The following is a 24,833-nucleotide window of genomic DNA, read 5'->3' as shown; positions in this document are numbered from 1 at the left end:
TATGCGGCCCGTTTACCTCTCTCATCCCCATGGAGAACCGATTTCATCAAGATGACCCGCAGGGCACACGCACCTGGACCATGACCTGCCGATTATTGAAAATGATGCCTCACCCGGCTCATTGATGCATTCTGATGCGGGTTCTTTCTTTCTTTGATCTTCGTCCAGATTGCATGTGGGTTTCTGTCATTGACATCTGCGTTGCTTGTACCTCTGCCTTTGTCCTCTTTTCATCCTATCTGAAGCTTGATTATGGATTACGGTCATTATACAAGTCCGATGGTAGAACGGTAAGAACATTCTCAGGGTCTGCATTGCTCCCCGATTAGGATATCCCACTGAGAACTCATATTTGATGGCTAGAGATGGCGTTGACAGCCGCAGTCCGCTGCAGGCAGAGGCGAAGCGGAACTTTGAGAACCAAATCGTCCTAAGCCCTTCTTCTCACAATGCCTCTGTTGCACTTGGAGCGCGGACACGGGTTCTTCGAGCGTCGGACGTCTTACTGTCGTTAGCTGGCAAGACAGAGAATGGTTCGTCGAATTCCGCTCCTGTGTATGATCTGTCACTTGATAAATCTAACGTATTGCGACGCGAATCTATAGAAACCGTCGAAGATTCTCCAGGCGTTGAAAGTTTTGCAGAAACTGTACGTCTGTTCCCGCCTCTCAGAAATGACGATGGGGGCCCCAATGGTGCTGCGGATTCCAAATGCCCGGATTGCGATGCTGTCTTCTCCTCACCGTACGGCCACTGATTTGTCCTGCTTCTTCAATGCATAATTTAACGATAAATACAGGTGCGAATTGAAACAACACTACTTGACGAGATTCTGTCCTGGGGCAGCTGTGGCAATCTATTTGATGATGCGAGATCGGTATGTTTGACTTCAGGGTACCGTTGATGCAGGCTGAGTGGTCTTTTATAGTCTTATCACCAAGGGCTACCGGATGGAAAAGCGGTTTTTGCCTCTGAATTCCCGTCCGCTCCGATTTTTCTGCGAGCATTGCGAGAAGCAATTTACCATGGGTGACAAGGATGAAATAGTGGATCGACAACGAGGTGAGACGGTCACCCGTAATTGCCTATGAACATCCTCTCATATGACTTGCAGACATGCCATCATTCATCAGTTGCAAAAACTGCGGGGAGGAGTGTAACATCTCGTCAGTGCCAGTCTGATACTGATCTATTTGTCGTCCAGCAAGTCTTACATGGCTAATCTAGATATGAGCCTGTTCTGAATGACCCTAGAGACGATATCAGTCTTCGAGATATTCAAAAGGACAGGGTGAATGGAGCGCACAGCAGAAGCCCAAGCATTGCGCAGATGAACCTTACCGGCTCTAAATTCCATATTGCAACTAATACCGCCGGGGAGCAATCGTTTGCTCAGAGGGCCAGAAAGTTGCGGGATTCCTGGTCATTTAGAAGTAAGCTCCATAATTCCCCTGATGAGAGACATGTCTAATTCCCGACAGAAATCTCGCAAAGTGATGAAGATGAGCTCATCGCAGTTAGTTTTGCTGGACTGTATGACCTGGAGAGAGGTAGGCCAACCCTGTTTTCTGACGCGCCGTGTTTAACGTGTGATGCAGTGCATGCCCCCAATGGTATTTTCCAACAGTTCGGAGGTGCTGCCGAATGGCAGTCCACCCAGTCACAGAGGGACTGTCCATATGAAAGTATGCTCGGCCTTGTCTCTATAAGAATAAAAGTGCATGAGAATGAACGGCTGATAATTACTGCCAGCGCCGAATGATGTCCATATCATTGGCTCAAAGATATCGGGCATGGCCTTTTGTGAGGAGGAAAACGAGCATTATAGAAGCGATTATGTTGATTCGCAGGGAAACCTGGTTGGGAATCAAACACAAGGGACACTACCATCGCCATCCCGAAGGCAATCTTTTCTGCAAAGGATATTTGGTCGTACCATTCCGAAAGGTTTGCTTGATGAATATAATGCTGGCTAAAACCCCACTGACGGAGAACAGGTCTGTCACGCGCAAAATCTGCCTCTAATCGAGGGAGAAAGTTGCTGAAAAGAGTCAACACCGTGAGGCTCTCTTTCACGCAAAGGGGCTCCAAGAACGAAAGTGATACAAGCTTAGAAAGCGAAGGGAGCTCAAGTGACGTGAAAACCGCAGCCAAGACACAACGCAAAGCAGATGGAATCCGAACAGCTGTTTCCGAAGCCGAGTACATGACTTTGTTACGAAACTGTCAGAACATTTTCATTCATATTCAACACCTCTCGGGAGGCGCAATGGTTCATGATGCCTCTGGACGTCAAAGACTGCTTCAGATGGATGAGGTAGCTCAGCTCTTTCTCCAGCTGAAGAATGAGCTCTCCGCCTCGACAGTCTATTCCAAAGCCCTGATAACACGTATGCGGGCTGATGCAGCCCTCAAGCAGGGCAATTCGAAAGCAGCGGTTGTGGAGTTTCATGATGCACTGCGGACTCTGGAGAGTGAGCCAGCATTGGACACCGAGAGATTGTCTCGCGCGTCCATTTTACATTCGATGGGACATGCATACCGCAGTCTGGACATGGCTGCAGAATCGGAAGCCTGCTACTTGGAGGCACTGGGGCTCTACAAACGATCCTTTGGGCGCGACCACCCTACGAACTTTGCAGTTCTGCACGATCTAGGCGCGCTTTGTGAGAAGGACGGATACGCCACCGAAGCAGCTGCACTATATGAGCGCTCGTTCGCAGGCAGGTTGAAGACTCTGGGACAGCACGCACCGGAAACGTTGAGTAGCATGCAAGATCTCGCGTCTCTCAAGGTCTCCTTAGGTGATCTAGAATCTGCGCTCCTCTTATTGGAGAGGGCGGTTCCTGCTCTCGACACGGTTTTTGGACTCCAGAACGAAACGACCCTGAATGCAATGAACAAGCTATCTCTTCTATATCAGAAGCTCGGTTTAGTCAAGGAGTCTCGTATGATATGCGGCAAGACCATCCCACATTGCAAGACGATCTTCGGTGTAGCGAGTGCTATCACGAGAGATGCTGTTGTCCGGTACATCCAAGGCTCTGACAATTTTGACTTTCCCCCAGAAATCTTGGACGTACTCGACCAATACCGCAACTCCAGCGACCCCGAGGCCCTTCGGGTTATCCATCGATTAGGCCGATCGTACATGGATGCAGGACTGAACCGAGACGCCGCTGATCTCTTCGAGACCTTGTTCGAGGACCTCCTGGTCGTAAGAGGACCAGAGGCTCCTGAGACGTTCGATGCTCTCAGTGCGCTCTGCGTGTCACGCGAGCACCTCGACTCCGTGGATAAAGCCATCCTCGCCTATCACCAACTCATTCAAATGGCAAGTGCCACGCCCGACGAGCACCATTCGCGGAAACGGATCGGCTATGCACAGAAGAGAATCGTGGAGCTCAACCGCCGGCGAGAGGTTCTGGCTACTGAGAGAAAAGAATGGGGATTGCACGAGCCCGGGAAATGTGAGAACTGCGTAACACCCACCAAAATCCTCTGCAACTGTGAGTCCTCTTCCTGACAATCTTTCCTCCGATTCAACGCACAAGCTGACCAGCCTCCCAGCATGCAAAATCTTCCGTTTCTGCAGCGAACCATGCCACAAAGCCAGCCTGCAAAAACACCTCCCCTACTGCATCCCCTCCGTGTCCCTCCGCGAGTCCAAATCCCTCGCCGTCAAACCACGCTGCCCACCCTGGGTCCGAGACCAGGCTCTCTCAAAAATCCGCCCTCTCGATAGGGACAGGACTGTAGACGTACTCGCCAGCTATACCTTCTACTTTGACCCGCGCAACTTCACCACCTTCCGGATGAAGCTCAGCTCCCTCACAAACACCGTCATCATCTTCTCTCTAGACTCAGACATCCAGTTCGCAACCATCGACAGCAGCTCGTCACCGTCATCATCATCCGGACCCGGCAACACAAGCTCTTCACCCCCAACAACCGCCAGCACCACCCCCCGAGAAATCCAATGGCTAACCCCCCAGCGCCAAGAAGCCATCTTCTACATCTCTCCAGAGTCCCCCAACACACCCGCAAAGTACGTCCTCGTCAGCCCAGGCAAGGAAATGTTCAAATCAGCCATCCAGAAGCGAATCAGCGTGCGCGGCTCGAACGGTGAAAAGGAGCATTTTCGGTCTCTATCGTTGCCGGATAGTGAGCTGATCGAGTATGCTCAGGGCTTGCTTCTGTCGGGGTACCTGGAGGAAGCGTTCATGTACGTCATTGAGTGGGAGTGGAAGTGAGGAATATGAATACACGAACGAACCTTTTTCTTTTCCTTTGTTTCTAGGAGTTGTCGAGAATACGAAGTTGGTAAAAAGAATACATTCTATGAGTAGACATATGTTGTACCAGCGAGCCGCCTGACATCGCATCATCCTTGTGATTGAATTTTACAGGAATGAACGCCCCTGCGTAGATGTCTCGATTAATCTCATGCAGATATCTAAGCCCACCTACAGGAACAAGACGTGCCAATGATATGAGAGTTTAGATGTCCCACCCAGAGGGAACCACAAATCTATCGTCGCTGTCACCAATATATACATATGAACAAGCGCTCGCACAACAGATGCGAGGCGATCTAACGGAAAAGGAATAATAACAGAAAACACCGGACTCGAGGCTTAGAGTCACTATATACATCATCATCAATTCGTAACGACCGGGTGATACCCGACCTGAGGTTGTCCGGGGCGCATTCACGGAGTTGAGGGATGCTCATCATCCGACTTATAATTATCGTCGTCGTCGCTTTCCCAATCCTGCGCCTCTAGAGAGCGACCCTTGATGCCGAAACTCAAGACAAACCCGACAAAAGAAACGGCAGCAAAGACACCAAAAGCCAGCAGTTCTCCCTTTGGTTGAATGCGGGAGGCCAGGGAGAAAAGGCCGCCAGATAGGAACGGACCGGCTGCTCGACCAGCCGCGGCGAGGGTTTGCGCAAGACCATTGAGTGCTCCCAGGACTGCGTGATCCGGAGCAGAGTTCGTAATCTGGACGACAAAGTTAGCGAATTCTCAAATCTCAGTCAGTAAGAGGATAATCTTACCAGTAAAAGTGCACTAGTCAAACCGCCAACTGCAGCAACCGTCTTAACCAAGAGCACGAAGCACAATTCAATAGCCATCAAAGCAGTCTTCTTGGTCAGTCGACCGTCAGCATCGTCTCCTTTGTATCCGACGAAAGGCATGAGCATGAACGACAGGACGAAGCCGAAGAGGCCTGCCCGATATGACCACCGGTTGCCCATCCTATCTCGCAGTCTGCCGAAGATGCAGACTTGGAAGAGGATAGTGGCCAGGCCGGCAAAACCTTGCGAGAGACCAATTTCGCTCGGGGTAAGGGCTCGTCCCGTAGGAGGTGGAGCATGCGAAAAGATAGGGAAAAGCGAGTTGAAAGACACATTGCCCAGGGCGAAGATGAGATACGTCAGCAGAAGCAAAACAGTGTCCCGATTCCAGATCTCGCTTTTGAGCAGGGACTCATGTGTGACGCCTTGATGACTGGACACTTCCGAGGCGGAGTCAAGTTCGCTATCATGATCTTGCTCAGATGCATGCTGTTGCACGGAATGATATTCATGGGGAAGGTATGCCTGTCTTGCCCGCCGTGCAGGACTGGTCCACTCCCACAACCAGACAAACATAGCACGAATTCTGCGTTTCAATGTAGGAAAAACTTCCGCATCCTCGAGGCTCTCTTCGAGGAAAAGGCTCGTCAAAATGAAGTCCACCATAAGAATTCCCGCACACACGAGGTTCGGCCCGGCATAAGGATATGGATTGGGTTTGTTCTTGTCCAAAGGATTTCGGGGGAAGACTAGTAAGCCGCCAATAAGAGGTCCGGTGATACCTCCAATACCGTAGAGGACAGGCAGATAAGTGAAAGCTTTCGACTGGTTGCTTCTGTCGGTAATCTCTCCCAGGCACGTTGACACCAATCCCTGGTTGCCATTGACAGCGCCCATCAACGCCTGCACCAGGATGGCCTGCCATAACGTCTTACAGAATCCAAACGCTAGCATGCAAACTGCAGTAAGGATGGTCCCAAGCAATATGACCGGCTTCCGTCCCACGCGATCAGACAGCCAACCCCAGAAGTAGTTGGTTATGAATTGCGCTATCGCAAACGCCGAGGCGATCGTTCCGACATAGATACCCACCGACTGCGATTCGACTCCGGGAAACGACGCCGCCATATCAGGCAGATAAGGGCTAATCGAATTGAGTGCCGTCTGCTCACAGAGCGCGATCATCGCCAACACTGCCATCTGCTTCTTCGGCAAGGGAGATCGTGGTTCGTCGTCGCTTCCGGATCCATGTTGTTGCAGATTCGAGTCGCCGCCTGACGATTCGGATTGGCCTGAGTTCGGTCTTCCACGCGATTTTGGAGGAGGAGTGTCGAAGGTTTGATAGTGCTGCGTGGTCGAGTGCCGCCTATTCAGCGAGTTCTGTTCAGTCTCCCTCATCCTGACAGGGCACGGATCCTCGCGCAGTTCGAGGAGAGATGTATTTTTGTAACGACTCGGACAAGACTTTAGTAGGCAGGTCGGCTGATAATCCAATCTCTTTGCTGCTCAATGGTCTCCAGAAAGTTCAAAGTGCGGAGGAAAATGTTGGGTCACGCGCGGCCGGATTGGGAAGGAATAAGGCCTTCCAAAAAGCGGCTCATGTACTTCCAAACAAGCGAGTTATCAATTTCAAACACGTCTTCCAGTGTACAATAGTAAGGCAAGGCACAGAGCAGAAGTGACCAGATTATGCAATGGGGTGATGATTTGAGTGAGCAGTCCAGGTCCAGAACTTGAGACTGAGATGATGATGTAAGCGATCTGGGGAGACACGCTGAGTCATGCATTTCCCACGCGAAGTACCAACAATGCCAGGCCCATAAACATTAATGATTCGCGCTATTTCTGTGGTCATTCCAGCCAAGACAAGATTCAGGAACCAAGGGTGTCGTCATCCTCCCATGAGGTCGAGATAGTAAGCTAGTAATCGAGACCACCTCCAAAAACAAAATGATGTCATACCCCTAGGCAGAACAAATACATTCATCGTTCAAAATCTTGTATGGTTCCCCCTGCATAAGAGCCACGCTAGAGAGGTACTTATGCTGCAGTAACAATCACTGGCGTAAGCTTATGGTGGGAGAGGCTATGCAGATGTTCCCAATAACAGCGCCAATCATTTTCTTTTCTGATAATTCGGATAAGGCATATTACTGCGCAAAACATTCAAGAAGGCCTGCTGGCCCAATGGTAAGGCGCTTGACTACGGATCAAGAGATTGCAGGTTCGAATCCTGCGTAGGTCATTCTTTTTTGCCTTTTTTTTTTTTTCTCGTTCTCTTTCTCTCTTTTCTCTATTTTTACCGTAGCGAGGAATGTACAATCGCAGTAAGTTAATTTACAAGGGCATTCCAAGATCCAGCGTGACCAGAAGCGAGATGATATAAATCTCTATAACAAGGCAAAAGCTGCGCGCTCACTTCATCAACAGATTGACAGCCCAAGGCACACTTAGGCCCCTCAAATCACCATAGTGCTGGCCCACGCCCAGAAAAACAATAGGAATGCCTGTAGCATGCACCATGCTGACAAGCGTACCTACCATGTCACCAACGGTATCACATTTACTGATGATGAACCCATCGAGGTTTCTCCCAGTGCCGAAAGCTTGGTTGAAGTTGCGAGCCTGCATCACACTGTCCGTACCGACCAGAGCTTCACCAACCATGAAGATCTTATCCGGTTTGGCGAACTTCGCGAACTTCTCGAGCGAAGACATAAGGCGTTGGTCGTTATGACGGCGACCGGCAGTATCAATCAAGACAACGTCGAATTGATTAGCCGCACCGTACTCCACTGCATCCTTCGCTACATTCGCTGCATCCTTTCCGTATCCCTTCTCGTAGAGTTCAACCTCTCCAGCATTCTCTCGGGCACTAAGTTCCTTCAAATTGCGAGCATGGACTCGTAACTGTTCCACGGCTCCAGAGCGGAAGGTGTCACAGGCTGCAATCAGAACCCGATAGTTATTCTGGAGAAGAAAGTAACAGATTTTGCCCAGATTTGTCGACTTTCCAACACCGTTGACGCCCACGATGGAGATGACATATGGGCGAGGAGCCTGTCCTTTGCTCGTCGGAGATCTAACAGCATCGATCTCACGCAGTAGATCGAGAGATGACGTAGGCGTCAATATTTTGCGCAACGAGGACTCCATTGCGGAGCGCAGTGCTGCATCAACACTTTGAAAGTTGCCTGTCTTCTTGCCAACTAATTCGCGCTGGACGCCTTCACATAGACGGACGGCCGCTTCGCGCGCAACGTTCTTCTTCAGCAAATGGTCTTCCATGGCTTTCAAGGGTTTCTCCAAATCAGCCTCAGTAAGGACCTTGCCGCCGACAATATTACGGAAGAATCCACCAAGTGCATTAACACCTGACCCAACAAGGCCCGTGGACGAGGAAGCCTTTGCCTTTTCATGATCAGCATTCTCAAGAATGGAATGGACTTCATCCCCTAGATCTTTCAGCACAAATTGGCCCTTGCCTGTTCGGCGTCCCCAGGATTCTTGCGCAACAACCTCTACTACTGGAGCCGGTGCGTCCTCGCCATCTGCAGGCGCGGAGTAATCGAGGACCTTGCCGTCGTCCTCATCCGCGAAGCCATCAGCATCCCACTTGCGCATCTTTTTTCCACTTTTTGGTGTTTTCCCCTTCCGAATGCTTTCATCTCCAGAAGAAGCAGTAGCGCTCGCGTTGGCCGCTTTGCGTGCGCGGCGAGAGGCGCGGCCAGCAGGCCCTCCCTTGGCGGTCAACAGATGACCTGAAATGGGCGTTGATGATCGAGAAAGATCTGGGGTTTGGGGTGGCGAACCCTCGTCCGAGGTCGCCGCGCCCTGCGCAACTGGACGTTGCGCTTCGGAGGTGGTTAGCAACACAATCACTGGCAGAGAAAAATTATCGACGTCAAATACCTTTCAGCAGACCAGGCACGGGCGGCGGAGGTGGCCCGCCGTTATCTGATGAAACAAGAGGGTCCTTTCTCTCGTTGATCTCTGCTACGAGAGTTTCTGATGTAGGAGCCCCAGCATTGTCCTCAAGCTCTCGCACTTGCTGGTCGAAGTACTTATCGAACGGGTACTCAATAATCCTAGCCCGTGCGCTCCTCAGCTCATCCTTATATAAGTCGACGAATATGGTCGAAATATTATCCAAGAGTTTGTCGATCCAACCAAGATGTAGCAGAGATTGATATACAGCCTATGGAATCGGTCAGCGGCGCCATTGAATCAAAGCGCGGCATGAACATACCACAAATATCAGATTGAAATCCTTGACTTGCTTCCATTTCAGTGTATACTTTTCCTTCTTGTATATAGGAGCTGCACTGCTCGTTGCCTGATTCTGCGCTCGAACCTTCTCCTCAATGAAGACATCGTTGATTAGGCTGTTGACCACATGCGCTCCGACCGGCGCATACGACTTTGACCACAGCACCACCCCGGATGTAGTCAAGACTTCGAAGGCTTCTAACATGTCGTAAGCACTTTTTGTGTATATTATTCAGGGCGAGCAGCGTGGGTTCTGGGGAACGGACAAGTGAGTGTAGTGGCCACTATGGTGGGGAACCGCGGGCGGAAAAGGTGAGAGCTCTCCGGCGATCAGACCGAGTCCAGCCACGTATAAACACACTTCAACATCACTCACACTCGAACTGTCCGATTTCCAACATCCCCCCTCTTCGGCTGCTAGAAGACAAGAAGACGAGACAGAATATTTCCGAGTCTTTCGTTCATCACTAGCTTCTTACTTATACAGAAAAATTCAACATGTACCGCCAGTCTTTCGCACCGCCGCCGGCGCAGTCACCTCCACTCCACCATCCTGTGCCTCAACATGTGTCTACCGTTCCCATGATGCGCTCGCCTCCTCCCCCAGCACCCCAGCAACCCCAGTCGTCTGGATATGGCAATCCTTATCAGCCCTCCCCTGCGCAGGGCGGCAGCGGAACATATGCGCCTGGTTTTAGTGGGTTCATCAATGATCCCACAGCGCAGATGGGATTCCAGGTTGGGAAGACGGCGATGGCTGCTGGCCAGGAGTATATGGAACAGAACGTGAGTTGACTAACAAAGAAACCTACCGCACCCCAAACCTATGAGCTTCTGCTGAATTTCGATAGTTCAATCGCTATGTCTCCATTCCAGCTCTCAAGCATTACTTCAACGTATCGAATTCTTACGTCCTGGACAAGCTCGCACTCGTGCTATTCCCCTGGCGACACAAGCCTTGGTCTCGTCAGCAAGCACGTCTAACAACATCGTCGGCCGGCCCTAATGGTCAGATTGCGCAGCAACAATACTCATCCATGTTCCTCCCCCCTCGTGACGATCTGAACTCCCCAGATATGTACATCCCTGTGATGGCACTCGTCACCTATATTCTTCTTTCCGCGGTGCTGGCGGGATTCCGAGGTCAATTTCATCCGGAGCTACTTGGCTCGATAACTACGACGGCTATTGCGGTCATAGTCTTTGAAATACTGTGTCTCAAGCTGGCCATGTACATTCTCAGCATCAACAATGAATCTCAGCTGCTGGACCTTGTGGCATACTCTGGCTACAAGTTCGTTGGCATCATCGCAACTCTAGTTATGTCCGAGATCTTGACGCCAGGAAGGGGGACTGGCGGTTGGGTTGGCTGGGTTGTGTTCGTTTACACATTCCTCGCCAATGCGTTCTTCTTGGTAAGTGATAACTTTGTCACTTCAGCCTGCCAGTCCGTTGACAAGTTTCCAGCTCCGCTCGTTGAAGTACGTTCTACTCCCAGACTCAACCAGTGATGCGTCCATGCGCGCCGGTTCGATGCATACAGTTGCCCGTTCGCAGCGCAATCGTCGAACTCAGTTCCTGTTCATCTACTCTTATGTCATCCAATTCATCTTCATGTGGGTGTTGAGCCGCGAGGGCCCAGCTACTGCTGCCTCAGCGGCTGCAAAGGGTGCGGGGTCGCTGTCATGATTCCATTTATTGACAGCGAAGTTGCATATAATAATGACATAGACGGGCTTCATGAAAAGCAAGCAGTCTCTTATGACGGCTTTGACCATAGGTCTTCGCTTGCCGGTGTTCATTGCGACCTGTATGTACTAGTGAGGTTCAATACCATAATGAATTTCTTTGAGTTTCTACACGCTTCTTAGTACCGGGGCAGTTGCAGCCTCTCTGCGAAATTCTCAGAAACCATTAGATAGAGAACGTCTAAGTTAGAAATATTACAGCGAGTACAAAGGGGCGAATCTAGAGATAGATATTGAGGACGAATTGAAATATTCATATTATTATTCCAAAGACTATACAAGGATCCAAAGCTGTCTACCATAACCTGTGAATGTCTCATGTTAGACAGATGCAAAAACGCAAAAAATGTACAAGCAAAGGTTGAAAGGTCACAAGTCCTCAGAGATCTTGGTGATAATGCAACATATCATAGCCGTGAGGCATCATATACTATCTAGGCAGTGCAAAGGTGTAATCATCGGACGGTGACTGGGGAAAGCAAAAATAGTCGAACGTACCAGGACTGTGTGCTGATCGATGAGATTAATAAGTTGACGAGAACCTAAAATGTCTTCACGAAGTCAGCTCGCTGAAAGCACAAATCATAACGATAATGAAAGAGGAGCAATCAACAAATATCAGAATATGTAAGAAATGAATATCATGCGGCAGCGCTGCTTAAAGAACCCCGGCGAGGGTTCACAGACACTGCGTCAATCGCAAATTACCGCATCATGTGAAAGGTGATATTAAGAAAACGGAGACAGAAAACATACCAGTAAATGTAAGATATTGCATGTATGAACCTGTGCAGATCAAGTCAGTTGCGGATAGCATAAGCAGAACCTCATTTTGTCCTGAAAGAATGAGCCAAAGGCCAACTCAGACTCTTTGCAAATGCAAGGAAGAGGTAAGTAAAATGTTTTGGGAGAAGCTTAAATGTAGTTTTGCCGGAACGGAGAATTGAGTAAAGCCGGACCGGAGGCGCCAAGGCCCCAGCGAAAAGCAGCCCTAGGCCGCACGCAACCCCGTTCGGCGAGTTGCTACTGGCTGTTAAGCGAGACTCTTGTGGGCGAAGACCGCAGCACCCGAAATTCGCGATCCAGTAGCCCAGAGCGACTTGTGTGCGTTTCGGACGACTTTGACAACCCCGACTCTTCGACAACAAATTCCCATCACCGCCCTCCCGGAGTCTGTCGACCGTGAGTTTGAAATCTACGCCCTCTATCGCATTTCTGGACTGTCACTGAGAATCCGTTCTTGTCGTTTTCTAGGAAGCCTTCGCCATGGCCGATATCGATGTCAAGGTTGCTCAATGGAAGCTTGTTGAGGTTGGCCGTGTTCTGCTGATCCGCAGCGGTCCTTACACCGGCAAGCTTGCTGCCATTGTCGAGATCATCGACCACAAGCGTGTACGTTTTTCAACGGAGGAATTCTGAGCGCAGGACGGAAAGATTCATGGTCGGATGTGATATTGACAAAGAGTCGCGATTATAGGTCCTGGTTGACGGTCCTTCCACCGAGGAGAACAAGATCGTTCCCCGTCACGCCCTTCCTCTCGCTCACGCCACTCTCACCCCCTTCGTCATTCCCAAACTCCCCCGCGCTGCCGGCACTGGCCCCGTCAAGAAGCTCTGGGAGAAGAACGAGATCGATGGAAAGTGGGCTAAGAGCACCATTGCTCAGAAGACTGAGCGCGCTGAGCGGAGGAAGAACCTGACCGACTTCGAGCGCTTCAAGGTCCTCAGACTCAGAAAGCAGGTACGTGCAGTTTGCGAAACTCTGGGGGAATTGTGATGGGACATTGGAGGGAATTCTCGGCCACTCTGCGCTCGCTTATCGCGAGAAGAAAAAGGAGCAATTACTTGCAAGATGATTTGCGACCGTTTGCTGACATCTGGTGATTTAACAGGCTCGCTACGAGGTCCAGAAGGCTCACGCCAAGGTCAGGGCTGCTGCTCCTAAGTCATAGATGTTTTCATGAGGCTCGGTGCATAGTATGAAGGGGTACCTTGGGACGGTTTTACATGGCTGAGGGTTTTATTCTATTTCAGCACAAAATAAGCTGTATCCACTACAATGACAGCCAAAAAATGATTCAAAACCTTGATATCCTGACGCGGGTTATCCTACTATGTCATCAGATTCGCGCACCCGATTAGTACATGGCTCTGGTTTTTAGCCGTCTCCTTAGACATTAATTGGGAATTAAACATTTTAGACTCAATTGCATCACGGAATATGTAAGAATGTATCGTTATATATACTATTTGAGTTGAATTGGCTTGATATGACTTGTATAGCTTGTAAAGGTGGTGCTTGTGTGAGTCCGGGGTGAGGGTCACAATCACCTCGCTAACGATTTTCGGCAGCATGGCATTCACACAGCTTTGCGACCTTCCACTTACAACAAGACAAAAAAACCCCCAATCATCCCCAACAGCCCTCTATCCGTGAACTATGTATGTTTGTATTGATTTTACGGATTCCAAATTCATCTCTGGCCCCAATTTCGAATTTCTTGCGCTTTTGGTGGAGATTTCAGTGTTTCGTGGGGCATTTTCCAACCTTTATATTTGAACCACCAGACGGTGCTCCAGTTCGAATCGCTAACTGTCACTTCAACAGCCCTTCTAGGCTCGTTTAGACCGCAAAAATGGCTGATCCCCGTGTTGAAGAGCTCCCTGACGAGGAGGTTCCCAAGGCCAACGTCGAGGACGCTGGCAGCGACTCTGAGTCCGAGGCTGGTGAGGAGTCCAGCATCCCCGCTGGCGCCGCCGTCACCATCCACTCCCGTAACGAGAAGAAGGCCAGAAAGGCCATTGGCAAGCTCGGCCTGAAGCACGTTCCCGGCATCACTCGTGTCACCCTCCGCAGACCCAAGAACGTAAGAACACGGCCCATTTGCGCGACAAGCAACAGTCCATATATCGGGTTCCTGCAAGGCAGAGCCCAAATGTGAAAGAGCAGGAGCTAATCCGTCGTCTGCAGATTCTCTTCGTCATCAACCAGCCCGATGTCTACCGCTCCCCCTCCAGCAACACCTGGATGTATGTGTCTTACGGATTCTTTCGATGAGCGTCTATCATTTAGCTTACACATTTCAACAGCATCTTCGGTGAGGCCAAGATCGAGGACCTGAACTCCCAGGCTCAGGCCTCCGCTGCTCAGCAGCTGGCTGCCGCTGAGGCTGCCGCTGGCGAGCACGCCGGTCACGACCACGACCACGACCACGGCAAGGGCAAGGCCCCCGAGACCGAGGCCAAGAAGGAGGAGGAAGAGGATGATGGCGAGGAGGTCGATGAGACTGGCCTCGAGGCCAAGGACATTGAGCTCGTCATGGCTCAGGCTAATGTGTCGCGCAAGAAGGCCGTCAAGGCCCTGCGCGAGAACGACAACGATATCGTCAACTCCATCATGGCGCTCAGCATATAAACGCCGCCAAGTTGAATCCACGCCGTCAGTGGCTGACGTCTTAGCCCTGCTGGCAGGATGAACTCCGGGTGCGACGTCAGGTTGATATCCCTTTGACGCATGTTCTGTCTCGCCCTTAGTGTAAATCAGTTAGTTCAAAAAAGCAGAATTGACCGGATTTAATCACTTTTTCTACGGCCATTCTTGCCCTGGAATATTGTATCTTAATATTTACAATCTGGGAGATATCGCGTCTAAAGTCCCAATAAATAATGATTCGTATCAATCTAACCGCTCAGCCTGCCTGATGGTTTGCGGCTGTTGGTGGATGGGTGTTCGGAACACGGGAACGAAACAATCACGTGACTTTATCCCCATCCAAACCTTGCCGAAACAACCCTCATCTCGGAATGTCCAGGTTTGCACGTTGAAGTTCCCCTCTTTTCCTAATCCTCCACCATTCCACATATAAAAATGGCTGCTGTACGTTACTTGTGATTTTTCAACACGGATATATGTTGAATTGGCAAGATTCGGATCGCTAACCCCTCATTCTTACAGCGTAGCGCCGCTCTCAAGATCGACTGGGTCAAGGTGACCAGCTCTCTCGGCCTCCGCGGCCAGACCGCTGCCTCTCTCCAGGCCTTCAAGAAGCGTAACGACGATGCGCGCCGCAAGGTCCAGGTCCTGTCCGAGCAGCCCCAGACCGTCAACTTCGACCACTACCGCAGCATCCTGAAGAACCAGGCTATCGTCAACGAGATCGAGGGTTACGTCAAGAACTTCAAGCCCGCTACCTACGATGTCAGCCGTCAGTTGAAGGCTATCGATGCCTTCGAGGCTCAGGCCGTCAAGAGCGCTGAGGAGACCAAGGGCAAGGTCGAGTCCGAGCTCCGCAACCTGGAGAAGACTCTGGAGAACATTGAGACTGCTCGTCCCTTCGATGAGCTCACTGTGGTATGTTTTGGATTACAGGATGGGAGACTATTGGTTTGAAGGGTATATGAATTGACACTTTTATAGGATGAGGTCGCTGCTGCTCAGCCTGAGATTGATGAGAAGACTGCTGCCCTCGTCTCCAGGGGCAGATGGATGCCGGCCGGATACAAGGTGGGTTACAATTCCTGGACATTTGCTTTCATACGAGGCGATTTACTGATGATAATTCTCTGAATAGGAGCGCTTCGGTGACTTGTCCGCTGTTTAAATTGTCAGCATTTGCATCTCATTTCCCGCATCTTTTATCCGACAACCAATGGAATTACACGACGGAAACTTCTTGTCAAGCCTGTTAACGAATGGCTATCATTCTTGATACCTGGCAGTGTATTTCTTTTGGTCGACGGATCTGTATAGAATCAATGTTGAAATTAGAAGACGGTTCCCTGCATTTATGCATCAAGCCATTTTCGCCTTTGGCTCGTAGCCATGACTCGTCCATTTCGACGCTTAATACTCCCGTCTTCATTGATTTACGATTTCTCGCTCGTCGCATATATATGTGAAACTGCTGTAGATCGCGTTCCCTCCCAAGCCCAGGGCGAGCGTTACTGGAAACTCGCTTGCTTCTGTACCTGTAGCACGTAAAATGATTACCACGATCAAAGATTGCAAGCATTGAGAGTGAACAACAAAAACCAACAAAAGCAGACCCGTCAAATATGACAGTTCTGGAGATTGGCCAACTAGCCCAAGTTTTGGATATACCGAGTGTGTCAAATGCTGGACTTTCAGCGAACTGGGGTTGTTCCGCCTTCAGCCCCTGTTCGTGTAAATTGAATTTATGCTACTACCAGGCTTAGCGACTCGCTTTGCATGCCTCTTTTGATATTGCGGCTTTGCTTGATGGAGTCATAGTCAGTAGCAGTGCTGCTGTCATCCATCTATTCCAGACATATAGTATTGGTCTGACTGGTATGGTTGGTTATTTCTCTGGATCGATACCTGAGAATAGCACCGAGCTGGCGGCCGAGTGCCCAACCCTCGTCCTGCAGTTATAGTTATTCAGACATACTTGCCAACAAAGATGATTTGACAGAGGCGGCTACATCTGTGACTGCGCAGTCTCACCTGGCCTCTCATTGCAGCGCCGGCTGATTCGAGACAATATATATGGATTCGCCCATATCATGGGATGACTATCAAGTTGATATTGTCTCCGCTTGATTTCACCACGACCATCCAACCATGTCAGAACACATCACACAGCCGCATGAGATTCGTCAAGGACATGACCCCGAGCAGATGAATCAGGACTCGCCTCCAGTGCAGGCTCAGTCTAGACTGGAATGCCTCCCCGTGGAGCTCCTCCAGAAGATCTTCCTACACAGTCTTGAGGTCAATCTTCCGAGAGCCTCGATTTTCCTCGCTAGGGCTCTATCAAATCCGACCCTCTATACCTGGCTCATTCGCCTGGCCTTCACTAGCTCCAATGAGAGCTCCAAGAATGGCTTTTTTACAGCAGATTTCCTCCCTCCGCCACTAGACTTCTTCGCGCTATCCACAGAAGAACGAAGCGACCTTCAAAGCGCAATTCTCGCATGTCGCTGGTGCACGCTAGAGCTCATGCGCAAATGCCAGAGAGAATATATCGAACACGCGGTCCGTCTCAAGTGTCGAGGCCTAGTGTTCGCCCCTGAAGACCGCGACAGCATCGCCACGATTGGGGAGTACTTCCACGACCTCAACCGCTACGATCAGGGCCACCGAGGTCGTCTAGGAAAAGGCGATCTAGTTTTCAGGGCGCAGGATCCAAAAACCGATGCGGAGTATAGAGTCGCAGTGTGGTTCAATTTTGGCGCCTTTCAGATTCGCAGACCGAATCCGATTCATACAGAGCTCGATCTCTTTCGACTGCCCTGTTGTGCGGGCGATACTCCAGCACGCATGCCAGTCAAATTGCTTTGTGGTCCGTGGACGGAGGCGAAGATGGAGTTCCTTAAATTGCTGTGTACGGAGGTATACATCGATGACGACGAGGAGTATGAGCGTTCTGGGCGCCTGCTTCGCCAGGTAATCCGGAGCCGCGATTACGGTGCTTTCAAGGTACTGGTGGAACTCTTCATTCGGATCCGGATATATAAGTATCCCCTCCGCTGGCCTATACAACGGTCTCATTTCAAGGCAGCTTTGAAGTACGCGGACTCTTCAAACGATCCGTTCCTCAACTTTCTGGTTCGGGAACGATGGGACGATTTACCTTCGTCTGACATAAAGCTCCAGAATGAGCTGATAGCGAAAGTAGGACTATGTTCTCCAGCATGAGGTATAAACTCTACCATACGATACTCTTGGGAGAGTGAACAGGGAGAAGAAGTTATGGATTAACCGTTATCATTTAGAAATACATAAGATTCTAAGGAGGAACACTGCTGGGGTATGAAGAAAGCAGACGAGAAAAGCGCGAACGTGGACAGACAACGAGACGAAACTGAAAAGACAAGTCCATGAATACAAGGTATCATATCCATCATAACTCATCAAGTCGGGCGGGTGCAGCGATTAGACCCTTGATCGTCGATGTCTCGAAGACCTCATCCTTCCCCGGTTTCCGCAGTAGCCACAAGTGAGGCACGAAATGACGACATTGCAGAGATTGACGACACCGTTGATGATGGCTTTAAGGACTGCGCCGATGGTATTGACGATGCCCATGAGGCAGGCGCCGATGGAACGGAAGACGTCCTGGATCTATGGATCGGTCAGTAAAGGTGTGCAAAACAACTGCTGAGAGGGCAGGACATACGCAAGACACGACGGCACCCATATTGATCAGATGTTCTTGTTTATTGTAGGAACTTTGTTTTGATGTGGATCACGGTTTGTGGTTTAGAGGAGGAAGCGTTGTCCGTGTTTGGCAAAGTACTGGAAGATGCAGTAGTGTGGACAGAGGTATCAGAGAATGGACGCATTGTGTAAGGTTGAAGGGGAGGGATAGTGAGACTATATATATGGCAGGTACGATGTCACAATAGCGCCAAGGTCTCAGAATGATGTATGAGGTTGGGATATTCCAGGAATGTGACAAGTGAATGTCATGAAAGGGGCAGTCTGCGTAAGAATAGAAGCCTTGAGAGAAAAAGGTGCTACGAAAGGACGTAATTCTATGAATTCTATGGCATGGTCACCTCCACAGAGCCAGGACCAAACACTGCTCGATGCCGTCATATCGACGACTGTCCCTTCTGGTTTCATGGTACGATTCGTCTGCATACGGCAAATGGATTGTGGATCGAGGGATTGATTACCTGTCAGGTGGTCCTGGAACAAGATGTGTTTGGATCCAGGAAGAGCTTAACCGTGCTTTGGCCATTCATGGGCTTTCATACTTGTTCTTGATAGAGATTCAGGGTGCGCAAGTGGCGTTTAGATACTTGACATACTGAGATGTAGAGAGGTACAGCAGGTTATGACATCATCACTTGTCCCTCCAACACTATCCCTTAAATAGCATAGTGCTAGGGTTTTAGTCAGTAATGTCAGCTGACCTCAAAAACCCTTTTTCACCTCTTTATGGTAGGCTCTCGCAGACCTCTTCCTCATTGGCTACGGGTCTTTGTGATGTTATGCCATAAACTGTAGTGTCAGATTCCCAAGTGTCAAAGATATCGTCATTGCACCCCTGCCAACCCCAGCCCTACTGGGCTAAACTGAGCTCAAACCGGGACGTGTACATTCTTCGAGAATCTACTGGCTCGCTTGTCATGGCGCAAAGACAACCTTAACTCTCGTCGGACGATCTCCACTCACTCCCCTTAGCCAGGCATGCTGACCCCCATCAGGGTCCGCGGCCGTAGAAAGAAAGTCCTTGCACAGAACCCTAACCATGACCAAGGCGCGAAGGCAAGACCAAGCGGGCCCAAGGGCGGCCGCCCCTTGATGTCCCGTGAGGCCAGACTCGACTCGTCTCAGTCCAGAAGCAATAAGAGAGCCCGCCTGTGGGCCGCCAGGCCGTCGAAGCGTCGCAAAACATTGTCCTTACTTGAGACTCTTCCGGTGGAATTGATCGAGAAGATCTTCTTATACTCGTTGAATGTCAATCTACCCCGTGCATCGCCCTCGCTGGCGGCGGCGGTGTCGAGTGAGCGCATCTATCGCGTGTTGATACTGCTCGCTTTCTGGAATGATTCCGCTTCAGAAGCTGAGGATCCTGACTCTGCTATCTCGAGGATACTGAGACCGTTGGACTATGTTCCTCTGCAGGATGACGACCGCGAAAGTCTTCAAACGTCCATCCTGCGCTGCCGGTGGTGCACGATGCCCCAGTTGCTCAAGCAGCTGTCGGACATGACAAACCTGGCTATCCAAAGACATTGGGTCAACGCTGGTATTGAAATGACTAGAGACCAAGAAGAATCCTTAGATCGGTTCCTCGCGCGAGAAGACGACACTTCTACATACGAAGGTACCGACAAAGACGGCAACCACTACACTCTATCCATCACTCCCTTCGTATCAATAAGCATCGCATGCCAGGAAACCGACGAGCAACAAACCCACAAGATCCTCAGCATCAAACACTTTCCCGAGAAGCTCCTCCTTGGCGCCAGCGGAGAAGGCTTCAGCGACGAACACGCAACGTACCTCGAAACCATGCGAGTCGCCTGCGGGCTCAACCGCTCCGACCACCTGGAGACGGACGTCTCTGTCTCCCGCGAATCCCTGCACCAAGGCGTCCACATCGCCCTCGTGGAGCACAATACGAGAGCACTCGCCACCCTCCTCAAAATAGACGAGTACGTCTTCCGCAGCAACGCAACCCTCGCCGGCGGCCTGCCATATAGCATCCCACCCGAACATTTCCGCACAGCTGTCCGAGTCGCACGGAACGACCCCGCTCTGTTCCAAACATTGCTTCGAGCCAGCGCGGAATCCGTCCCGGCTGATGATCCCGAGATTACGGAGTGGGCGATGAATATCGGGGATTCGTTTGGCCATTGGTTGCTGGATTTGATGCTGAGGCTTCCGCAGCAAACAGAGACTGCGAATGCGAATCCGGCAGAGGGTGCGGTGTTTTATCTGGGGAGAGCTAATGGGCAGATTGAGCTGGCGAGACGGTATCTGCGGGATGTATTGAACGTGGACGAGCTGCCGAGTTGGATGGAGGAGGCGTCCGTTGACCTGTTTAGTCAATGGAGGGTTATCACAACTACGACCGAAGAGACAGATTCGTAGAGAGCCAGTATTGAGTACATACTGCAACTGCAATGGTGTCTGTCAATATCATAATTTCATTATATAGATTACAAGATCTGCCCTCGTTGATGGGCTCATTTGATTATGTTAATACAGTGGATATCCCTTTACATATTCTTCAATAGCCGCAGGATCCCACTTAACCTGCCAGCCAGCGTCAACTGATACCCCGTCTCAACCACACCCTTGCACAGCTCCCAAGCGCCAGTCCCATTCTGCTTATCATCCTCACCCTTCTGAATCGGATAGTCCACTCTCGGGGGTATCCGCGTAGCCATCAACCTGGGGAAGCGGTCTACACAAATTGCCTTGATGTTACTCACGGCCCGGAGACCCTCTTCTCCGGCGAACCGACCATATCCGGAACCCTTGACGCCGCCAAACGGCAGCTGCACCGCGTAGTAACTGGCAAAGTCGTTCACGGACACCATGCCCGCTTTGATTTGAGATACACACGCCGCGACATCTTTCTGGTTATACCCAAATACGCTTGCTCCGAGGGCGTACATTGTTGAGTTTGCGATGCTGATAGCGTGGGGCACTGATTCCGCGCGCATGAGGACAAAGACCGGGGCAAAGAGTTCCGTCTGGGCAATGCGCATGGAGGGCGTCACGTCGGCGAGGAGGGTGGGCGTGAAGTAATGGCCGTGGGGGTGTCTAGGGTGATTGTAACGCTTGCCGCCGCAGATGAGCCGTGCGCCTTGTCTGACGGCGTCTTCGATGAGAGATTCCAGTCGATCGAAGGATGCCGGGGAGATCATCGCGCCCATGTCCGGGGTGTTGGGTTTCTGCTGGGCATCGTTTGGTTTGGAGTCGAGGAGGACGGAGCCAAGACGGAGGGCTTGAATGCGAGGGGCGACGGTATCGAGGAGCTTGTCGTATACGCCTGGGAGAGCAATGACGCGCTCGACGCCAATGCAGTTTTGCCCGGCGGATTGGAAGACACCGCGCATGAGCACCGAGGCAATGGAGGATACTTCGCTCACGGTCCGCGCATCGTCCAAGATGACGGCGGGATCCTTCCCGCCCAGCTCTACGGTGACTGGTGTCAATGCCTTGGCTGCGGACTCACACACTTTGTGGGCCACGGGGCGGGAACCGATAAAGGTCAGCTGAGAGATATCCGGGTGAGATGTCAGGGCGCCTGCGACATCGGGAAGGCACACGACGCTTTGTACTAGGTCTCGCGAATGACCGCAGCTCGAAAGAGCGCCTCGGATAATTTCAAGGAAGAACATGGTGCACCACGCAGTCTGCTCGGACGGCTTCACCACAATACCATTTCCAGCGAAAATCGCGCTGATGACCGGGGAGATGAAGTTGTGGAACGGATAGTTCCAGGAGACGCAGGCGGAGACAACGCCCAGAGGCTCGTATGTGACCATGTTCTTTTTGTACATCATCAGGAAATTTGTCGGGCGGAACTCAGCCGTCAGGGCCTTTTCGCCGTGGTCGATGGTCCATTTCAGCTTCTCCGCGGTGACGAGGATCTCCCCGAACGAGGCGTCGACTTTTGTTTTCCCCGAATCCAGGCAACACGCAGCGACGATCTCATCTTGGTGGTCGAGAACATATCTGCGAATTTCGAATTGATTGTTAGCTTCCAGTTCCTCGCTCGAACCTGTATTCAAGGCTGGCGAACGCACTTGAGCAATGTCCGAAGAACCTTCCTCCTATCGGCAAAGCTAGTCTTGGCCCATTCGACTTGCGCAGTTTTGGCAGCTTGTATCGCTCGATTGACATCGTCTGCGGTGTTCGGCTTGATTCCGGTTCCCAGTACCCGTCCGTCCGCAGGACAGTAACTCATAATCAACTTGTCACTCCATTGCTGTGCAAGGCACAACGCATTAGCATCGGCCTTGTGTCACATCGATCAATCGTCAATGCGCAGGGGAAATAAACCTACCCCTCGGACCTGACCTTCAAGCACCTTCTTCTCCTCACCCTGCACATCCTCCCATTTCTTGCCGGTCCAGTTGGCGCGAACCTCAGCCGGTAGTGGAACATTGAAAGTCACAGCTGCCTCCTTGCTGTTCAAAATGAAAGCGTAGCCCAGGTAGATAGCTGCGACAGAGATCACTGCGACACCAAGAAGCTGTGCATTGCTCGCCAGGGTGTCGATGAGGGGAGCCAAAGCAGGCGGAACGAGCGAAGCCAGAGAGTCCATCTTTGCAACCAATTGCACCTCAATTGATTCCTAGAGCCTCTCCTGGAGGATGTGTCGCTCGTGCCTGGACGGAACCTGTTAAGAGTAAGGCCGCCAGAAGAGTGGTCCCATCTTTTTATCAAAGTTCCGCGGAATACGGTTACGCGATCTAAGCACGGACCACCTGAGGATAAGGAGCAAACAAGCAGAAGGTCCATGATTTTGACTGTAGTTGATATGGTTCAATTGGACAGGAAATAGAAATCATAGCTCAGTCGTAGATCTAGCTAGTTGACCAAGGGTATTAAGCAATAATCATCCTCTTGCAACTCCTGACTGTTTATGTCGTCCCACATACCCCGAATCAGTAATCGATAAATATATGGAGGAACAAATGTATGCTAATAGAAACACAACCTCATTCGTCACTTTCATCGGTTTCAGCGCGGGTCTTTCGTTCAGTCCTTTTCTTGCTAGCCACAGGCACCTTCGCGTTTCCCTCTTTTCTCTTTCCAGTTCGAGTTACAAGGTGGTCGATCACACACCCATCCTCCCAGCCAGCGGAGGACTGCCCGGTGATCGCTCGGCATCTAGGACAAGTCTTTCCATGGCGAATCAAAAGTTGATGGAGAGAGTATTTCAGGTGATCCGGAATGCGAACCTCAAGATGACTGAAAGCAGTGACCTCGGTAGCTTTACCTGGAGGCACCCAGCCGAGCCACTTGCAGATACGGAAAATATGGGTATCGACCGCAAAGCATGGGCGTTGCAAGCAAAAAAGAATGACACAGGCAGCCGTTTTGGGACCGATCCCTGGGTACTTGACCAGCTCTGTCATGGCATCTTCCGTGCTGAGAGTATGGAGGTGGTTCAGTGAGAGGAAGTTCTGATCCGCGCACGCTATCTCGTACTCCTTCTCTCCCTCGGTATTTGCCGTGAGGTCCGAGGACCCGTCCGACTCTCCTTTCACGAGAATGTTTTTGCGCTCTTGGTTCTCCTGGTAAACCATGTCCAGTATTGCCTTGATCTTTTTGCTCTTGATATCCGCCAGACCGCCCCTCTTGATCGCCTCGAAGACATCTTTCAGCGGTGCTTGACGGATGGCATCCCAGTTGACACTTCCCTTGCCGATACCTTCTTCAAGAATACCGAACCTCTGTACCAGACCACCGAAAGCCAAAGCGGAATTTCTCCCCGTCGTGGCACCGCTGAGCAGCGTGCGAATGAGTGCGTCTAGCACTGAAGGAACCTCGCCACACCCCGTAACCGTGAGAGACGGCTCTGGGATCTTAGTAGGAGGGATGACTTCTCCATGAGCACTGGAGAGGAGCCTGTTCACTTCCTCACATTCTTCAGGGGTGGGCCGAGCCCATTCAGGAAATGGGGTAGCTCCGGGCGTAAGACCATAAGGATTCTTCTTCTTGCTAATTTTGATTTGTTGCGGTAGTCCCTCTGTAGCTTTGGCGACGGTCTTTTGAAGATCACTTGCGAGTTTGTCTAAATCGTGTTCCTCTTTGATGCCGGGATCCTGCTTGTTGAGTTTAGGTTCTGCATTGATACTCTCAAGTGGCTGAGAGACTGAGCCCAGATTGTGTGGAAGGTCGTCATTCACATTGAGACTTGGCAAACTGGGTTTTGCCTTTCTCTTGTTTGATGACTTTGATAGTTTTTCTGGTTGCTCTATGGGCAGTTTTCTCTTCCGACCAGAAGTAGACTTTCCAGTCTTCAGCGAGACGTCTGGACCGTTCGAGTCGGCTAGCTGCGGCTTGACATCCTGTGCCTTTGCCGCAAGCAAAGCTGCCTCTCGGGCTGCTGCGGAACGTGTGACACGGCTAGTCATGCTGAGAGTACACAGCGGAATCACTATAGACAGGATTAAAAGATGGAATCCATGAACGAGGATGGAAGCAGTGTTCTTTATCGGGCGGTGGTAGATGGATAATTGTGCATTAGTGCAAAGAACAGTTCGGTGAGCAGTATCCTCGATGACTTCAAACT

General features: G+C 50.9%; 13 protein-coding genes and 1 non-coding gene across 14 annotated transcripts; 9 read left to right on the top strand and 5 right to left on the bottom strand.

Annotated features, from left to right (window-relative positions):
* Positions 1–355: 355 nt before the first annotated feature.
* On the top strand, positions 356–1,471 carry NFIA_050410 (uncharacterized protein; the record flags this gene model as incomplete). The annotated part of the gene is made up of 5 exons (XM_001257593.1): positions 356–533; positions 606–744; positions 800–881; positions 1,115–1,166; positions 1,257–1,471. The coding sequence occupies 5 exons, from the start codon at positions 356–358 to the stop codon at positions 1,469–1,471; spliced, it is 666 nt and encodes a 221-aa protein (XP_001257594.1).
* Positions 1,472–1,793: 322 nt separating this feature from the next.
* NFIA_050400 (tetratricopeptide repeat protein) lies at positions 1,794–4,253 on the top strand (the record flags this gene model as incomplete). The annotated part of the gene is made up of 3 exons (XM_001257592.1): positions 1,794–1,947; positions 1,998–3,509; positions 3,571–4,253. 3 exons carry the CDS (start codon positions 1,794–1,796, stop codon positions 4,251–4,253), a joined length of 2,349 nt encoding a protein of 782 aa, XP_001257593.1.
* Positions 4,254–4,712: 459 nt separating this feature from the next.
* NFIA_050390 (MFS transporter) lies at positions 4,713–6,481 on the bottom strand (the record flags this gene model as incomplete). Its single annotated transcript, XM_001257591.1, has 2 exons — positions 4,713–5,006; positions 5,063–6,481. The coding sequence occupies 2 exons, from the start codon at positions 6,479–6,481 to the stop codon at positions 4,713–4,715; spliced, it is 1,713 nt and encodes a 570-aa protein (XP_001257592.1).
* A 775-nt stretch (positions 6,482–7,256) lies between these two features.
* Positions 7,257–7,328, top strand: NFIA_050380. The gene has a single exon. It is a non-coding gene; the product is annotated as a tRNA-Arg (tRNA).
* A 170-nt stretch (positions 7,329–7,498) lies between these two features.
* NFIA_050370 (signal recognition particle receptor subunit alpha) lies at positions 7,499–9,557 on the bottom strand (the record flags this gene model as incomplete). The annotated part of the gene is made up of 3 exons (XM_001257590.1): positions 7,499–8,937; positions 8,996–9,281; positions 9,333–9,557. The coding sequence occupies 3 exons, from the start codon at positions 9,555–9,557 to the stop codon at positions 7,499–7,501; spliced, it is 1,950 nt and encodes a 649-aa protein (XP_001257591.1).
* A 293-nt stretch (positions 9,558–9,850) lies between these two features.
* Positions 9,851–11,041, top strand: NFIA_050360 (protein transporter YIF1; the record flags this gene model as incomplete). Its single annotated transcript, XM_001257589.1, has 3 exons — positions 9,851–10,138; positions 10,204–10,767; positions 10,820–11,041. The coding sequence occupies 3 exons, from the start codon at positions 9,851–9,853 to the stop codon at positions 11,039–11,041; spliced, it is 1,074 nt and encodes a 357-aa protein (XP_001257590.1).
* A 1,325-nt stretch (positions 11,042–12,366) lies between these two features.
* On the top strand, positions 12,367–13,052 carry NFIA_050350 (60S ribosomal protein eL14; the record flags this gene model as incomplete). The annotated part of the gene is made up of 3 exons (XM_001257588.1): positions 12,367–12,492; positions 12,578–12,841; positions 12,993–13,052. 3 exons carry the CDS (start codon positions 12,367–12,369, stop codon positions 13,050–13,052), a joined length of 450 nt encoding a protein of 149 aa, XP_001257589.1.
* A 684-nt stretch (positions 13,053–13,736) lies between these two features.
* NFIA_050340 (nascent polypeptide-associated complex subunit alpha) lies at positions 13,737–14,515 on the top strand (the record flags this gene model as incomplete). Its single annotated transcript, XM_001257587.1, has 3 exons — positions 13,737–13,967; positions 14,072–14,130; positions 14,191–14,515. 3 exons carry the CDS (start codon positions 13,737–13,739, stop codon positions 14,513–14,515), a joined length of 615 nt encoding a protein of 204 aa, XP_001257588.1.
* Positions 14,516–14,968: 453 nt separating this feature from the next.
* On the top strand, positions 14,969–15,701 carry NFIA_050330 (F1F0 ATP synthase subunit d; the record flags this gene model as incomplete). The annotated part of the gene is made up of 4 exons (XM_001257586.1): positions 14,969–14,977; positions 15,056–15,451; positions 15,518–15,604; positions 15,672–15,701. The coding sequence occupies 4 exons, from the start codon at positions 14,969–14,971 to the stop codon at positions 15,699–15,701; spliced, it is 522 nt and encodes a 173-aa protein (XP_001257587.1).
* A 980-nt stretch (positions 15,702–16,681) lies between these two features.
* Positions 16,682–17,758, top strand: NFIA_050320 (uncharacterized protein; the record flags this gene model as incomplete). Its single annotated transcript, XM_001257585.1, has 1 exon — positions 16,682–17,758. The coding sequence occupies one exon, from the start codon at positions 16,682–16,684 to the stop codon at positions 17,756–17,758; it is 1,077 nt and encodes a 358-aa protein (XP_001257586.1).
* A 237-nt stretch (positions 17,759–17,995) lies between these two features.
* On the bottom strand, positions 17,996–18,260 carry NFIA_050310 (uncharacterized protein; the record flags this gene model as incomplete). Its single annotated transcript, XM_001257584.1, has 2 exons — positions 17,996–18,184; positions 18,240–18,260. The coding sequence occupies 2 exons, from the start codon at positions 18,258–18,260 to the stop codon at positions 17,996–17,998; spliced, it is 210 nt and encodes a 69-aa protein (XP_001257585.1).
* Positions 18,261–19,258: 998 nt separating this feature from the next.
* NFIA_050300 (uncharacterized protein) lies at positions 19,259–20,668 on the top strand (the record flags this gene model as incomplete). Its single annotated transcript, XM_001257583.1, has 1 exon — positions 19,259–20,668. The coding sequence occupies one exon, from the start codon at positions 19,259–19,261 to the stop codon at positions 20,666–20,668; it is 1,410 nt and encodes a 469-aa protein (XP_001257584.1).
* Positions 20,669–20,796: 128 nt separating this feature from the next.
* Positions 20,797–22,856, bottom strand: NFIA_050290 (aldehyde dehydrogenase family protein; the record flags this gene model as incomplete). The annotated part of the gene is made up of 3 exons (XM_001257582.1): positions 20,797–22,264; positions 22,336–22,517; positions 22,596–22,856. 3 exons carry the CDS (start codon positions 22,854–22,856, stop codon positions 20,797–20,799), a joined length of 1,911 nt encoding a protein of 636 aa, XP_001257583.1.
* Positions 22,857–23,253: 397 nt separating this feature from the next.
* NFIA_050280 (endonuclease III domain-containing protein) lies at positions 23,254–24,675 on the bottom strand (the record flags this gene model as incomplete). The annotated part of the gene is made up of 1 exon (XM_001257581.1): positions 23,254–24,675. One exon carries the CDS (start codon positions 24,673–24,675, stop codon positions 23,254–23,256), a length of 1,422 nt encoding a protein of 473 aa, XP_001257582.1.
* Between the last annotated feature and the right edge of the window lie 158 nt (positions 24,676–24,833).

The sequence above is a fragment of the Aspergillus fischeri genome, genomic scaffold (genome assembly GCF_000149645.3).
Source record: "Aspergillus fischeri NRRL 181 1099437636266 genomic scaffold, whole genome shotgun sequence".
Taxonomy (NCBI): Eukaryota; Fungi; Ascomycota; class Eurotiomycetes; order Eurotiales; family Aspergillaceae; genus Aspergillus; species Aspergillus fischeri.
Note: the sequence above shows the minus strand (reverse complement) of the source record. Positions and strands in the feature narration are given on the sequence as shown.